General features: G+C 45.9%; 1 protein-coding gene across 1 annotated transcript in view; it reads right to left on the bottom strand.

Moving 5' to 3' along the window:
* Positions 1 to 4135: 4135 nt before the first annotated feature.
* Positions 4136 to 18155, bottom strand: part of cacna1bb (calcium channel, voltage-dependent, N type, alpha 1B subunit, b) — a gene marked incomplete at both ends in the record, with an annotated part of 146147 nt that continues 132127 nt past the window's right edge. The window contains 9 exons of the mRNA XM_080847519.1: positions 4136 to 4696; positions 5043 to 5269; positions 6950 to 7187; positions 11210 to 11326; positions 11630 to 11756; positions 12573 to 12727; positions 13622 to 13743; positions 15072 to 15179; positions 15839 to 15944. Coding sequence (XP_080703645.1) covers positions 4136 to 4696; positions 5043 to 5269; positions 6950 to 7187; positions 11210 to 11326; positions 11630 to 11756; positions 12573 to 12727; positions 13622 to 13743; positions 15072 to 15179; positions 15839 to 15944 — 1761 coding nt within the window. The remainder of the gene's footprint in view (positions 4697 to 5042; positions 5270 to 6949; positions 7188 to 11209; positions 11327 to 11629; positions 11757 to 12572; positions 12728 to 13621; positions 13744 to 15071; positions 15180 to 15838; positions 15945 to 18155) is intronic.

Below are 18155 nucleotides of genomic sequence, written 5' to 3' on the forward strand. Positions count from 1 at the left end.
GTTTGAGTGCGCACGAGCCGGTTGGCATCATAAGGAGCATTGTACATTTGTGCGCGAGTGTCCGCCCCGCCTCCGCTGTAGGCCAATGAACACCCTGTTCAATATGTAATCTATTTCACAAACATAATCCTCACCTGTTGCAACCTGGAGGTTGCATATCGTTCCGACATTAATGTCAAGATGGTCTGTCATCATCCCCTAGTCCCCTACCGCAGGTGTTCAGAGAGGCACCAAGTGAGCATGTAAAGCTGCACCAGTCTATTCTGTAGGTTGAAGCGTTTTTTTGTTGAGGGTGTTAAGTGAGTATTAAGCATCACAATGCAAGAAAAAAAGACTACACTTTTGTTTAGGCAGCAAATATACTTACAGAAATCCAAAGACTACACTGGGTGTGGTTTGGTTACATATAAAGTTTTCTACAGCCAACGACGCACAATACAAGAGCTATTTCAAGACCACAGTATCTCAATAGATACTTTTCTTGCAGTCTTTTGACATAGCCCAAAGACCCACACACTGACACACACCAGAGAAAACAATGCCTCATGAGGCACTTTTTAATAAGTTTTATTTTCTTACATAACTCAATTTCAAGGACATTTCTTCATACAAAATGCAACGCTAGAAATGACAGCAATATTGACCAGCGTGAACCGAAGAGAAAGAGAGGCAGTGCTAGAGTCAGCTGATAACGAAGACATCAAGACGAACACCACACCGATTTCAGTCCAGGACACAACACTTTCCTACTTTGTTCGCCTTTGTAAATGCGTTAAATGTCTTTGCTTCACCTCCCAATTCATTCCCAAGGGATATCAAACGTCATTAAAAACGACCAGCAAGTGAACGCATCATATAAAATAGACTTTATGATATACAATTTCACACATGCACATATTTCATTTGAACATGCAAACATGGACGTGTTCAAGGACGTAAGCCACATTTTAAGTGGATGAGGTATAATAAGTAAAAAAATAAATAAAAAAAAGACATACATTTGGCACCTGATTTTTAATTAGCCAATTATTTGTTGCTCGTATAGAGCACTCTGCTTAATTTACACCATGTATTCTGGTGATGACAAAGGAAACAGAATTGGCAGAAAAATGATTAGGGTTTATTATGACACAGGATGCTACACACATGAACAAGGTCACAAAACCTCTCAATTATCCATTGTTTACCCAAATGCTAACTATCTGAGGGCAAAAGTAAAATAACCATGACCCATATGCCTTTAATAGTAACCAAATCAAATACTGTCACAGGAGTTCATGGGGAATCTGGGGTGGCTTCATGCATTTTGCCAGGGTAACAATTAAAATCTCACGTTAGGCATTTTAAGCCACTTGTGTCTTTGATTAACATTGTTTGTCCATGCCCATGGTATTTAACATGTGTACATGTCTACAACACTGTGTAGAAATTCGTAAGAGTTTGTGTGTTTTGGTCACAATCATGCTGAAGCCTGAATGTGGAGAGCCCTGGAGGTAAAGCTACAATGGAGGCCGACTGGTCCTAAAGTGTCATCTTGTTGCATAGTCCAACCGCACTGTGAGTCAACAGTCAACACACCACGCGATGCCAGGGACGAACAGAGAACAGCAAACTTTTCTTTGGAGGGACACCCCACATTGTTTCTCTTGCTCCTTGGGACCCCTGGACTGAAAATAAATCATCTGAAGCCCTCTATTTACGTCCTCTTCATGGGGCTGAAGGCAATATGGCTGCCATTCCAGATACCCTGCACTCAGTCCTTCTTAAGACACTATCAGCCTACTGTCTCTTGGAACCGCTCTCACAGTTTGGATTTGACATATGGAAAGGCTGCCATTCAACTATGGTTATGTCTGGCACCAGAAGTTTAGATTTGTTTTGTTTCTCCACATTCCATTGAGCCATCTCGGGTCAAGTTGTCTTTTTTTTAGGTACAGACCTATTTTATAGATCTTATGGGAACTCAATGAGTGAACACAGCAGCATGTCTCCCTGGTTTCTCCCTGTCCCGTCTCTCTGCCCACGGATCGATGCTCTTTAGAGAACACGGCAAGGAACGGTGGCTTTAATAGGACTCTCAGAGTTTGAATCACCTGGCAGGATATAAGGGGCTATGGAAGCTAAATAAGCCAATGACTTTAAACAAGAGGCTGGGTTGCCATCTCTTTGCTTATATGTATGAGAAAATCTTGGGGGCGCTCAATGTGAACATGGAACCAAAACAGAGACTTATATTCAATTACACATAACAGGACACACAAATCATGAAACAACTATCACACGGAAGATGGCCTTCTACTCAATAGTCAGCATCTAACACTGCATCAGAAGAGGGGAAATTTGAGACTTAAGGTCTGTCGTGTTTGTAGTGAAACGTAACATGTATGCCAGGAAACATAAGCTCACTCATTCACTCAGGAACCACTCTTGCACAGTGGAGGAGAGAAGGCAAAGCTTGCCATGCCCTCTGTTTTATACAAAATAATAGACGACCCACACAAATGCATTTATCACAGGCAGCAGCTTTAAGACAATATTAACCACCAAGTCAGACAGGGACCTTCTTGCATGCACTCCACGACCACATGTGTACCGTAGTTCACTCTGAATTGGCACCAAACTAACTACACACACATTTATGTCATAATAGTAATCTAGATTAGCAATATAATAGTTGCATGTCATATTCTCCAGCTCTAATATACCATTTCATATAAAGACCAAAGAATGAACTCTTGTTTAGCAGTCGATTTAAAAATCTATTTTTAGTTTTTTTTGTGCAATCATATAAATCTCTGTTTCCATGTTTGTGATATGGGATGTTGTGGAGATGCCAGACCACTTCTGCTTGGCACTGACAGGCTGCGTTCCAAGATGGCAGCTCAGTTTCATCTCTTAGGTATATGTCTCCTGTACAGATCTGCATTTTAGTCACAGACGGGAATACTTTTAAAGTTAGGCACTTGGTACAGTATTTGACGGCTTGAGCACTGTGTTTTCAAAACAGGGAAAACAGAAGAGTAGAGCGTGTCCGCGACGTCCAACTATACTCCTCAAGGATCCCTTTGAAGGTCCAATGATACAAAAAGAGGAACACTGTTATTCAATGTACTATTCTATAGCTTGATACAAAACAAATTACAATTTTGGCCTCAGTTTTCCATCTTTTTCTTTTTACGGATCCGTCATCTCAGTGTGTTTTAGTGTGTGTGTGGGTGTCTGTGTAGGTGTGTGTTCAATTCGTCGTTCCTTTGTCGCGAAGTGACAGAGGAAAAGAGAAAAGAGCAGGAAGTCTTGAAATATCACTTTGCCTTCACATCCTCTGTCATGAAAAAAACCAACAACAACATAGGTGTGAGACTGCTGGGAACAGGTCCCAGTGGCGCTATAGTAGTGCATTTGTCATCATCAACGTCCTCATCGCTTGGGTGTCATGGCTCCAGTGTCGCTCAGCGTAGCCTCCCCAGCTTCAAGCCCTGCACTCCGTCTCCCCCCGGAGTGAGCCCGGCCACGAGGGGTTGCCCTTTCACCTCGTGTGTCCATCAGTAGCCCTATAGAGTAAACTTTAAGAGAGAGAGAGGGGGTTGGCCTGGGGAGAGAGGGAGAGAGAGAGAGAAGGATGGCTTGGGGACTCCCCATCGCTACAGATTCGAAAGCTCCTTTTCGTGAAGCTGTTTTCTGCGTAGGTAGGTATGCCCAGAGCAGCTTTCCTACGCACAGGTGAAGTTCTCTTTGTTTGCCGACAATAATTGGGCCTTGCAACACTGTAGTCTTTCTGAGGTGTCAAACCACCATTACGTATTAAGAAAACTGTGACCTGCGAAGAGTCTTATTTTTTGTTTTGTTTCAGGCTCATCTATCTTACACTGTTCCTTCAGGTCTCCAGCTTTTAGAGAACAAAGACGGACATACATTCACAACATGTAGGTCTTACAGATATCCATACATCCACACACACACACGCACGCACGCACGCACACACACACACACACACACACACAGACACACACAAACACGCACATGCACACAAACACATACACACACAGACTCAGAGAATTGCAGTGTGCTCATTGTGGCCTGTTCAAATAGAAACCTTCATCTCATTTCCATCCCTTGACTTGACCTCGTAGCCCCGCTAGCACCAGTCCTCTTTCTCAGTCTCTGGGTAGCCGCCCGTGCCCCTGGCTCCAGAGCCGGAGCCGGAGGCCGAGCTCACGCCCAGGGTGAAGTGGTACCCATTGGGCACCCCACCGCGGCCCGACTGGGGCAGGGGCGACGAGCCTGTTCTGTTCCCGGACCCGGCGTGACCGGCACTGGGCAGCGTCCGCACTGAGCGGCCCATGGCGTGGTGGGTGCTCAGCGCATCCTGGAAGTCGTCCGTCTCCTCGGGTAGCAGGTAGCGCGACTCTGCTGCAAGGCTGGGCACGGAGCCAATGCGGGTGACAGGCACTGGGGAGGGGCTGGCGCTGCCGGTCAGCAAGGAGTTGTGCTCCGAGAGGCCGCGGGTCAGGCGGCTGGAGCCGGGGGCAGGACGGGCGCTGGCAGGCGGCATGCCGACGGGGGACGAGTTGGCGGTTTTGTAGGCGACGGCTGGGCGCGGGGTGAGGGGAGTCTGAGGGAGCTGGCGGCGGCTGCGGCTGGGTGTGTTGCCACTCGATGCCAGGATCACTGGGCTGCCCCTGGCCGTGGTGCCAGCCTGGAAGAGAGAGAGAGACAGAGAGAGAGAGAGAGAGGGTACATAGTGATGTGGTGGGCAACTGGTGTACACTAATGAATAATGCACCAGCACATGAGGAGAGGGGCTTTGGAAGTGACAAGTAAGTCACACACACAGTTAATCTTCCACAGATGCACCACCTCAAATACATGCACATGTGTTTGCACTCTAGCATGTAGGAATTACAAGCTTTCAGGTCGTGCCCAGGAAATACATTAATCAAGCCCACTCACACACACACACACCAAAGATCACACACACACACAGACATACACAGACACACACACACGCACACACACACTCTCTTGCACACGCACACACATACCTGTTTCAGACGTAAGGTCTCATGTTGTTCCCCAGGGGAGGTGGATCGGCTTGGTCCAGCTGAGTGGGCGTGGCCCTGCTCTCTGTTGCCGTAGCGCTCGCACGAGTAGTAGCGTGTCTTGGGCTCGCCTGACGCCGAGTGGTGCTTCCGCTCGTGCGAGCGGCCTCGATCCCGATCCCGCGCACGCTCACGACTCATGTGCTCGCCCTCCACCTCTGCCGCCGAACCTGCAAACACGTGGGAACGGGGGAACACGAAAACACCATCACGCAACTTACATCTGCAGCGCAGACACGCAACAAAGTCGAATGGAGACCATGTGAATTGCCAGCAGAGCTTATTTCTCATGACTCACTCACCTTTTTCTCATGACTCGCTCACTTCTCATTGGCCTTATAAAATGGGCATTAAAAGGGCTAGGTGTCTCTCTGGAATGATTTTCATCACTGCCTGTGTTCCGTGCTGGTAGACCGTGCAATAGTAACAAATGACGTCTCTCAGATCTTTGAGCTCACCAAAATGTGTTCTATTAAAGTAAATTGTGTCCACAAAAGTGACTACAAGTCAGAGTAATAAACTAAAGGCCTCGAAAGAACCGGATGGTTGTTGGATGAGTTCACTCTCTTAACATTGTCCCTCTCCTTCTCTCTCTTCCTCTCTCCCACTTCTGTTTTACAGGTGGACAGGTGTCTATAAAGCAGCTGTCGTGCATGTCGAGTATGGATTCCATGGCAACAGTTAAGAACCAGCTACTGCCAACCAACACTAACACAAAAACAAACAATAAATTCAAACACTAACACTAACAAAAAAGTGTGTGTGTGTCTGTGTGTGTGTGTGTGTGTCTGAAATGAATTATACTTTATACTCTGTAACACTTTATTATAGCCTATCACTGAAAGGCCATCACCAGGTCTATAACAAACAAATACAAAAAACGTAAAATGAGATTTCTGATACAGCACACAGAGCCTCCTTTGAGGATAGCAACCGTGCCGGTCCATTAGACAGACTTACCCACAGTTCCATGGTGCTCCTCGAGACACCCTCTCCCACCCAGTCACACACCAGAGCCCGGAGTATAAAGAACCCTCCCCCCTCCTCCAAAAGCAGCTTTGCCCCTCCTGATCCCTGAGCTGGTAAGACTGCTTCTAGAGTCACCAGAGCACTTGACACGAGAATATTCCCTCTGAGCCCCTTCGGGAAGTCAATGGAGGGCCTTTTGCTCTATAACCCGATCAGGTTAAATCCAGGGAGGAATTTATCTTATCGCCACGCAAGGCCAGTGGAGCGGGAACGGGCAATGACGCCTGCATTGCCACGCTGTTCTTTCAAGTTCAGTAAAAGAAATAAGAAAAGTGAGTCCGATGTTAATGTTGACAGTTGACATTTCCTTCGTTCATTCATTTACTTTCATGAATTTGACACTTTGCCATACCAGGTGTTTTCAGCTACAGGTTTTCGTGAACTGCCTTGTGATTAGGCTCACTGGCTGCCAGATGCACATGTCATAACCATTTCTGACCTGGAATACACCTAAGCGTTATCCGTTTCCAGTATCCTTTGGAGAACTTTTCCAAATTGAATCAATTACTATGTGTGTGGGGGTGAACAGTGGAAGTACATAGTCCAGGGAACAGGGGCCAGGGAACATCAGAGATCTAAGATGGCTTCTCTGGGAATATTTCTCTCTCTCTCTCTCTCTCTCTCTCTCTCTCTCCCTCTCTCAGCATGAAACTCATTTGACCACATGAAGAACAGTGCTCCTTTAAAGGAAAAAGCTGATGTGTTGTCAATAAACCAATCAATCAATCAATCTGCATACAGGTCAAAACCTTTGTTTGTGTGTGAGCAAACCCTTTTTGCGAGTGTGTGTGAGACTACATGCGGCCGTGGTTGCATCTCACCCCATGCAGTGGTTGTCTGCTCCGTGCTGTCCCTCTCCAGCGAGTTGTGCTTCTTGTCCCGCTCTCGGCGCTTGTGGCAGTGGTGGTGGTGGTGGTGATGGTGGTGGGCCCTGTCTTGCCCCTGCCCCTGAGAGGACCTCTGGAGCCCGTACTCCCTCAGGTTCACCTCCTGGGGGCGCTGTGGGTTTAGCGTGGATGCCGAGCGCCTCATGGTCAAGGGGCTCACGTCCAGAATGGGCTGATCAGAGCGGAGGAGAGGGCAGAGAGATGAGAAGAGGAGAAGGACAGAGTAGGGGGAGCGGGGGGCCCCGTCCGTCTGTCTGGTGACGCTTCTACCTCTCCATCTATCGGTCATGCATCTACTGTTCTTCTAAACTCCACCCACTCCTGACAGGCCACAGGGACTGTGCTAACACTCAATCAGGAGAGCATCTTTGTAATGCACTATGATCAATTATGAACGTATTCATAAAGTCATATGAACTATGTGCGATGCTTTGCCATCAATACATTGGTATCTGTGCCACATGACATTCATGATTGCATCCATATGACATTATCATTTACATTGTAATCCAGTATAATAATAATGTCTTTATAATGCAGAATTCAGCTATGTATAAATACTTTTCAGAATGCATCATGGTGTTACCAAATGTATTTTTTTAATTCATTTACACCACCTGGTGGAAGTCATTTACTGATAAATGAGCACAGCGCTGATGCAGGCCGGTAGAACTGAGGCAGGTTATGTGCTAACAACCTGCTGAGGCTGCTGAGGACAGATAGCGCAAAATACTGCATAGAGAAAACCTTGAGAGAAGGACTGAGAGTAGAATAGATACGAGGGAAAGAAAGAAAGAAAGAAAGAAAGAAAGGAAGAGGGGCAGACCAGTACAACTAGCATAGGTTGCCCACAATAGCAAAATGACATCAAGTTCAGCCCACTGGCCCATAGATGTTTTGGCCAGTTTAAATGAGACAGAAACACGGGATGTTTGTATCAAACATTCAGAGAAAGCCACGCTGAGATCGCACCTCTACTGTCTACAGAAGAAAGGGGTCAGAGAAGCTGGCTGAGCCACACAATGGCTATGGGTCTCGTTTTCTGTGTCAAGCTGACCATGCATCAGTTTGAGATCAGACTGAGAAGAGTTAATATGATTCAAATAGACCAGATAGACCAGAATTGAATAAAAGGTTTGTCGACATAAAACCAAAAAAGGTGATGATTTAAACTTGTAAGTGATCAGTTCAAGGACTGTTTACTGATTAACAGTGTTACTATTTATGATTGTATTGTTATTGATTCATTTCATTATTGATCAGTACTTGTTAATCACCCTTCTACTTCTCAGATTTCAAATGACCATCTGCCGTTGACTCTCTAAGATGACCCATAGCCAATGTTTAACAGTCTCATCAGTAACATCAGTCACATCGCCACAGCATCTGAAAGAAAAGCTTGTCACAAGCCTGCTATCACCACATAGAGACAACAGCAGGTTTGTGCTCTGAAAATGGTTACCCCTTCTTGGCACATCTTTACCAAAGCAGATGTCAATACCTCACACTAACATACAATATGCTTTTAATGCCTGTAAAATGACAGAATATGTTACATATTGACTTAAGGTAATATGTAGATCAAGTATTGCAACTATATGTACAATGTGCATATTGCATATGTATAGACACGTTTGCTATGTGTGAGTCAACGTCCATTATGCTAATGTGACTGTCCACTTTGCCCATTAACACATTAAGTGCAGAGACCGTGTCCCGGGTTAAAATGCACATGAAAACTTGCTAACAAAACAGTGTGTCAGTATGATAGTATTTAAACTCCTTTGGCAAAGATGGGGGCTCCAATAGAGAAAGCACTAAAGATGAAGAAAGGGGAGAACCACAAACACCACTCATTATTTCACAACCATCAAACACATAGCACTTTACAAAGACCCTGAGATATAATCCACACACACACACACACACACACACACACACACGCACACACACACGCAAGCACGCACACACACAGGACACATGCGCTCTCCAATGTATTCTCAAAGCACATAATACGCAAACTACATTACACAGTTGCGTACATCACACACACACAAAAGAAGCCACACTAGCCTTGGATACGTCACTTCAGAAAGCCAAGACAGCGTGGTGACATAGGTTTGTGAGGGAGTGAGGAACCGTACCGATTTCCTTTATAAGGACACTTCATTTAAAATGGATTCTTGTGGTCTAAGGTGATTAAAAAGATGAGTTTCATCTATCTTTTAAAAACATCTACAGCCAGTTAGTCATACAAAAACAACGGCATGTTCTCTTATGGAAACATCGTAAACTCCCCAACGCTCGTGGCCTGGGAATGACATTCAATTCTTCAAAGCTCGTGACCAATGTATTCCTTCAAAAGGGAATTATGGGAAATGCGGGCTAATTCTCAATCCCCACAGCAGCCTATGGCATATACCTCAGTAGTGAGGACCCAGTGTTGGAGCACAGTATTAGGAACACAGACACAGACAGACACATAGACACATGGGAGCCAGACACATAGACCAACACAGAGATGAGAGAAAGAGAGAGAGAGAGAGAGAGAGGAATATAAAAGGGAGGAGAGAAGAAAGAGAGAGAGGAGGGCTGGTACATACTGGCAGGTAAGGTCCAGTGGTGTGGCGAGGGTGGCTCCGTTGCTGAAACACACAGGTGAGGAGACACACACACACACACACACACAGCATCAGGAGAGGAGGACTAGTTTGAGGAGACACACACACACACAGCGTCAGGAGAAGAGGACCCGTGTGAGGAGACACACACACACACACACACACACACACACAGCGTCAGGAGAGGAGGACCAGTGTGAGGAGACACACACACACACACACACACACACACAGCGTCAGGAGTGTAGGACCAGTGTGAGGAGACACACACACACACACACACACACACAGCATCAGGAGAGGAGGACCAGTGTGAGGAGAGAGCAGAAAGACAGACAGACAGGGGGAAGAGAGAAGAAAACTGAGAGAGGAGGAGGAGGAGGAGGAGGATGAAAAGCCAAGAAAAGAGGACAGCAGATACTAGCAGACAGGTGAAAAGACAAGAGCGTCAGGGAAAAAAGACAAAAGTAGAAGAAAATATACTAAGTGTGTTGAAAGAAAGCAAAGACAATTTTGAAAATTAAACTGAAATTGGGAGAAATTAAATAAAAAGGGTAAAACTAAGAAAAAGGAATAAAAGAGAACAAAATAAAAAGAGTAGGGCTAGAAATCAAATCAAAAGTAGTTATGAAGAGGACAGGCCGAGGTCTGAAGGGGTACAACACAGTAAGACAGACAAGAAGAGTCAGACAAGACACCGTTTGACAAACAACACGCAGGGACAAAGACCCTTCCACTCCAACAGTATTGGAGCATAAAAGACACTCACACATAAGAGAGCAGAATTTGAGTCTGATGTTTCAAAAAATAAACATATGTAAGTATGAAATGGCAGAAAACTGAAAAATGATTTGACCCTTTCGGGCAGTAGGTGTAAAGAAAACATAAAAGTTGTAAGGATTAATCTATTAGTCCTCAAGGTCGTCCAACTCCACTTTCGCCTCACACCGAACTCCAGGGTGTTAGAGCTGACGGGGTTAATATGAATGCTATCCACACACAGAGAATGAGCGATCGGAGAGACAGAAAAGTCTGGTTACAGAAGAATGAGTTAACATGAGTCATGGGAAGGAAAGGAAAAAAAAGAAAAGAGAACGTTAGAAATATGAGACATGCACAACAGAGTTTAGTCCCAGCAGTGACGAGAGAGAGAGAGAGAGAGAGAGATGACTACAACAGACTTTTGTTCAAAAGATCTGTGTGACAGAGGAAAACAGAGAAACTGACACTCTCACCTGCGGGGAATCAAATAAAATAAAGTCAACAATCTGTCAAAAATACTGTTAAAATCTATTAACATACCTTTGTCTGTCAGTTATGACGTACTAGTAGCAGTTTGTGGAGAGTGTAAACTTGAAATAATATATGTTAAAATATGAATTATGTCTTTTTATCATTATAACTTTAATTTCCCTTTCTAGACTGTGTGCTATGTGATGGGCTACTGGGTGCTTGTCTGCAGATGTAGGGGGCGGAGGGCAGAGGAGTACCTGGTACTTAGCAATGAGCCTGGACATGTGTGTGAGTGTGTGTGTGTGTGTGTGTGTGTGTGTGTGTGTTTGTGTGTGTGTACCTGGTACTCAGCATTGTTAAGCCTGGGCATGGAGGAGGCTCGGCCAGGCCCCTCCAGGATGGAGAATCGCTCCATGTCTGAAGTGTACTCCAAATCACTCAGCTCTGCTCCTGATTCCTGCAGCATATAAATATAGACAGCAACACACACACACACACACACACACACACACACACACACACACACACACACACACACACACACACACACACATACACACACACACACAGACACACACACACACACACACAAACACACACACACACACAATTACAGTGCAAATTATGCACACCACAGTCAAGTCATGGAGTATTAGTGCAACACTCACACAAACTCACATCTTGACATTATGATAAAAGGGATGAGTGGAGTGATGTGTGTAACTCTGGAGTGTGTGTGTTTCTGTCTGCATAGTCCTACCTGAGTTTTGCTTGAGGTCTGCGTGTCGTCTGATTGACCCCTCTGTACCGGCTGCCTGCTTCTCTGCTGCCCTTCCTGAGGTGCCTCCCCTGAGGGAGACTTCTTCATGGCACTGCTCTGGGTTTGGCTGAGGGACACACATACACACACGAACACACACACACACGAACACACACACACACACACACACACACACACACACACACACACACACACACACACACACACACACACACACACACACACACACACACACACACACACACACACACACACACACGCACACACATACATACACACACACGCACATGCACACCGAACACACACGCGCGCGCGCACACACACGTGCACATACACATACACGCACACGCACATTCACACGCACACGCACACATGCACACACACACACACGCACATACACCAAAACAAATACAACCTGAAAATTGCATCCACATGTACCTGCATACAAATACTAAATCTGCATAACATTCTATTTAACCTGATCAAACCTGATGGCTATTACTGACAGTAACAACAATAAAGGTAATGGCTAATCTGATTATTGCAAGTTCAGGTTTAAATTAAGAACTACCACCAGAACTAAGCTCTGCACCATGGGTGACCGGGCTTTCTCCTCTGCTGCCCCAAGGCTGTGGAATGCCCTCCCTGACCATCTCAGGGCCCCACAGTCTACTGACGTTTTTAAAAAAGGCCTAAAAACCTATCTTTTTTCAAAAGCTTTCTGCTAATTATGTTCATTGTTGTTGTTGTTTTTGTGTTGTGAATATGTAGCACTTTGAGATCTGTATGATGTAAAGTGCAATACAAATAAAATGTATTATTATTATTATTATTAAATTCAATTAATGAGTCTGTAAACTAAGTTTGCAATATAATACAGACACATAATGATATAGTGATGATATAATCCTTTGACGCTTACGCTGCCTCTACACTGGTCAAGGAGGTAGTGGGCGGCGGCTCCGGCTGAGGCAGCGAATCAGGCTGCGCTGCGGGCGGGGCTTTGTCAGTGGTGACGGGCGGCTCCTGAATCTGTGTCAGGGGCAGCATGGGGCGGAACAGGGCCCCCACCTTCCCCTGCAGACATCACACGGACCACATATGAGATTGGCATGAACAACAACAGCCATTCCAGACTCAAAAGAAATGAATAGGACCTTTAAAAACACTTTCATGAGTAGCTGACTCCAGAAAGCCCAGCTTATATCTTTCTCACTGACAAAGCCCTCTTGGCTAACCTGTTTATAACAGAATAGTTACAAAATAAGCCCTGAAAAAAATAAATCTAGGCCTGCTGGCAATGAATTGAAAAAGAAAGTCAACAATTATTTGGGGCACACTAAGCTGGAACACACTGGCACCCAAACTAACTGACAGAATAAAACTCCATTTAGTTTCGAGGTTATAGCCCTGTGTGCTATTGTATGCATGTGAGTGTGTGCATGTGGACGTATGCATGTGAGTGTGTGCATGTGAGTGTGTTCATGTGAGTGTATGCATGTAGGTGTGCATGTGAGTGTGTGCATGTGAGTGTATGCATGTGAGTGTATGCATGTGAGTGTGTGCATGTGAGTGTGTGCATGTGAGTGTATGCATGTGAGTGTATGCATGTGAGTGTATGCATGTGACTGAGTGTATGCATGTAGGTGTGCATTTGAGTGTGTGCATGTGAGTGTATGCATGTGAGTGTATGCATGTAGGTGTGCATGTGAGTGTGTGCATGTGAGTGTATGCATGTGAGTGTATGCATGTAGGTGTGCATGTGAGTGTGTGCATGTGAGTGTATGCATGTGGGTGTGTGCATGTGAGTGTGTGCATGTGAGTGTGTGCATGTGAGTGTATGCATGTGAGTGTATGCATGTGAGTGTGTGCATGTGAGTGTGTGCATGTGAGTGTATGCATGTGAGTGAGTGTGTGCATGTAGGTGTGTCTGAGCAGTGTCTAGGCGGCGAGTAGTACCGGCACTCCCACTCCCAATCCCACGCCAGGCTGTTGCTGCTGCTGCTGCAGCTGGAGCTTCTTGGCACGGTTCTGCTTGTAGTAGTCAAAGATCATCAGCGCGGCGTACACCTTCCCCACCGTCAGCTCGTTCACTACAGGCACAGGAGGGAGAGGGGGACAGACTGCAGGGTTGAGAGGAGGAGAGAGCTGACTGATTTAAAGCAGAAATAATGTGTTCTGTTCCAAAACTAGCAAGCTAACTACCCAAAAGGCATGCAAAAACCTTGCAAACACCACCAACTGCCCAGTTGACACTGATAGAAGCTTGCCAACACACTTCACAATGTTTTTTGGCAGTATAGCTGGCAATGTCATGCTGCGAAAGCTCTTCTTCCATTTTTGCAAAGTGTTCCAGCCTGGATATCCTTGATCTGTCTTTCACATGAATGTATCCCATATGTCCACTAGATGGCAGTATAGCAATATGATTTACGAATAGATTTACTGCCAGTTTCTGCTATTGCTAACTGGCTCTCTATTGGTTTACTGGTTCTCTATACTATACTCAGTATTGCCTAATCACCCCACTGATGACAACTGATCTCCCTTGGCATCTCAATCACCCAATGGATGCTGTCACCCTTCTACTACATCTACCATTATTTCATTCCACATAATTGTTCAGCTAATGCGCTCCAGGTGTTCCAACCCATTTGCTACAGTTGAGATCTGCCAGGCTTTTTGGGAACAGCTCCAGCCTTATTTCACACTGAAGAGATTAGAGCCTAAGCTGTGTTCATTACCGGCTCTCATGGTCGGGGAGAGGGTTCGGGAGTGTGGGGTCCAGAAGGATATAGACCTCCACTCACTGTAGCTCCATAGCGGCGGTGGTTAGCCGTGAGCTAGCTGGAGAGGGGAGCTGTAGGGAGGGGTTGATGGGCGCCAAGAGACGGGCTAAATTAGCTTTCAGGCTTCTGAAATGAAAGCTGTTTATCTGCCTTCCTGATAGACCTGGTTGAGCAGCAGCGACGTGATTTAGTTTGTTTACTGTGTTCTTTCATTTCTTTCTCTCTCTCTCAGAGGAAATCTTTTAAGATTCAGAAGTTGTTTTTTACAAGCTGGTTGTGCTTTTATATCTCTCTCTCTCTCTAACACTCTCTCTCTTTAACTCTCTCTTTCGCACTCTCTCACTTATACACAATCCGTCAAGTGCCAGTCTTCTGACTGTCTGTGTGTGAGTGTGTGTGTGTGTGTGTGTAAACCCATCAGTCAGTCTGTCTATCTGTTTGTCAGCCTGTCTGTTTCTGCAGCGTGCCAGCCAGTCCTCCCTCGTGTGCCTGTCTAACGCTCTGACTGGCTCTGACTCGAGAGCCAGCGACCAGGCAAGCTGTCACGCGTCTCCCATCCCTGTACGGCCCTTGAGAGGGCTGGGTGCCGGTTGATGGGTTGATGGGTTGGTGGGGGTTTGGCCGGCGCTCACGTTTGGGCGGGGTCACCAGCAGTTCGACGGTCTTGGCGGGCAGACTGGGCCACACTCGGTGGATCTCTCTCTTCAGGTCAGCATCGCACAGCCGCTGCGCTAGAACCCCTGCAGGCACCAGCGGAAAGGTCAGGAAATGTTAGAGCTCAAGGTTTTTTTTTCCTGAAATCACAGCCATTTGCTTAGAAGTAAGCATGGTTCAGAAATAGAGCAATAAGGCTTTTAAGGTTAAAGGAATAAATCTGAGTTGCACTCTTAGGTTATTAAAACTGCAAAGTTAATTTGACCAACATTCTATTTTCACTGACAATCAATGTGAAGTAAGATTGTCAGCATATGTGATAACCCCTCTTGTTGCAGTTAGGCTGTCTTCATCAATTTAAAAGCAGTGGCTAACACAGCATAGATAAAACAAAACCACAGAGAAAGCATTAACTAGGGCACTCAAAATAATATTGTTCATTAGTGCTGAAGTTGGTTTGTTTGATATGTTGAGTGTGTGCGCGTGTGTGTGCGTGGGTGAGTGCATGTGCATGTGTGTTCATGTGTGCGTGTGTGTGTGCGTACGTGTGTGTGCTTGTATGTGTGAGTGCGTGTGTGTGCATGTGTGAGTGCGTGTGTGTGTGAGTGGTGCATGTGTGTGTGTGTGTGTGTGTGTGTGTGTGTGTGCGTGCGTGTGTGTGTGTGAGTGCGTGTGTGAGTGCGTGTGTGTGTGTGTGCGTGTGTGTGTGAGTGGTGTGAGTGTGTTTTAGGAAGGCGTGCCTGACCTGAGGCCAGTTTGACATCCAGGGCAGTGCGGATCAGTGCCATGAGGGTGGAGGTGAAGTGCACTGTGTTGTCCTCGGCAATGGGCATGTTCATTCTGACCAGGCGCTGCACCGTCACCATGGGAGGGCCACACAGAGAGACGGAGAGAAACACACAGTTACACAGTTACACTTGAGTGAGTGCTTCTGGGGAGGGAGTCAAAGGAGAGAAATGTGTGTGGGTGTGTGTGTGTGTGTGTGTGTGTGTGTGTGTGTGTGTGTGTGTGTGGGTGTGTGTGTGTTAGAGCGAGAGCAAGGGAGACTAAGACTACTGAATATGGATTAGAAACATGAGCAAGTCATCTTGCTTATCTCAATTGAGCACACTAAGAAACTCTCCAGGAAAAGGATGTGAGAGAAAGAGAGTGTGTATGAGAGAGAGAGAGAGAGAGAGAGAGAGGAACATGGGATAAGAAGGAGTGAGAGAATAATACCCTAATACCCTAATCAACTCAGATGAAATGATTATGGCCAATATTATATTCTGTGCAAATGTGTGCTTTTTAATTTTCCTTATTCTCGAAGTAGTAAAACAGGTGATTTGTACAGCAATTTGTGTGAACAGAGATATAAGACAGTGAGATAGAGAGAGACATACAGAGAGAGGGGAAGAGAGAGTTCAGACATTCATGCAGTATTCATGCAGATATTATGTCATATGTCATAGCAGGGACAGTTGGGTATGGATGGTGGTGGCAGGGAAGGGGGTTATAACAGGAACAGAACTCCGCTTATAATGTAGTATGTTCCTCTGCTGTACTACAACAGCAAGGCAGCCTGTGGTTATGTGGGTACATATGAGCAGGAAACAGAGAGAAAGAAAGATATAAAGAGAGAGAGAGATGGAAAGAGAGAGAGAGCTTATTTAGGTCTGCCCCCCACAGACAGATCTAAATGCTCGTCCCATGAGTGCAAGCAACAGTTTCTGCTGTGAGTTGAGCTGCAGGCTGTTGCGCTGAACCCTGACTAGTCACGGCTAATTTACATCACAGTGTGACACGCCAGTACCACAGACGCACAGTTCAGCGGGAAGCATGCAAATGCAGAACACTAACTTCTCTCATGACGAGATGGAGAAATTTTATTAGTAGTATACTACTGCATACTAATAGTATACTATTGCATACTAATAGTATGCTATTGCATACTAGTAGTATACTACTGCATACTAATAGATAGAACCTTCTTCTTCCTGGCAGCGGAGGCTCACACTGCTAGCATGTGCTATGAGGTGGTGTGTGGCCGAGTTGCCTGACGGTTGCTAGGGAGTCGGTGTATTTGCCTGAGCTCAGCTGATCACACATTCGCATGGTAACCACGGTGATAAAGGGGGAGGGGAGAGGGCCTCACATCCACATGTGTAGTCAAGGTCATGGATCCTTGAAGACAGCGTGCATTCACACACACACACACACACACACACAATCTGGCTCATATCCCCCGCCTCTAAAGTCACACCCACCCACAGCCATTTAAGACAGATACTATAAAAGAACACCAGATAAGGGCCGTCCTTGGAGACACAAGTGATATGCTGAGAAACAGGAGCATGTGAGGGAAAAATGAACAAAAGCTGATAATTGAAAAAGTTTGCATATCCAATCCAGGCAATTGCTCAGAAAAGAAGACAAATTGAACAGAAAAACAAAACACACCAAAACAAAAGGCCATCAGAATGTCTGTCGTGCAGACTGATGGAGAGAGGAGGAAAGCCCACTGGCACACATAGGCAGGCCTGTGCACACCACGGACCAAAGCAGAGAGAGAGAGAGAGAGAGAGAGAGAGAGAGAGAGAGAGAGAGAGAGAGAGAGAGAGAGAGAGAGAGAGGAGAGATGGAGAGAGGGAGAGAGAGAGAGAGGAGGAGAGATGGAGAGATGGAAAGAGGGAGAGAGAGAGAGAGGAGAAAGCCCACGGACACACATAGACAGGCCGGTGCACACCACGGACCAAAGTAGAGTTGAGATAGAGAGAGAGAGAGAGAGGAGGAGATATGGAGAGTGAGAGAGAGGAAGAGTGATGCGTTTCCACAACGGCACACAAGAAGAAAAAAAAGAGATGCAACAAAGACTAGTCTCGCTTCAGTGCACAAATACAGCCTCCTCGCTACTGTCATCTCTCTCTCCCTCTCTTTTTTCCTTTTCTCTAGCAGTCTTTCTGTACCTCCTGTCCATCCATCTTTTCCTCTCCCTGTCCCAGCCTGATCTCTCTCTCTCTCTTTCTCCCACTCTGTATTCCCCCTCTCTCTTCCCGTATTTCTATCGCTTCTGTCATCCCTCT

This window comes from Sprattus sprattus (assembly GCF_963457725.1).
Source record: "Sprattus sprattus genome assembly, chromosome: 11".
NCBI classification, from domain to species: domain Eukaryota; kingdom Metazoa; phylum Chordata; class Actinopteri; order Clupeiformes; family Clupeidae; genus Sprattus; species Sprattus sprattus.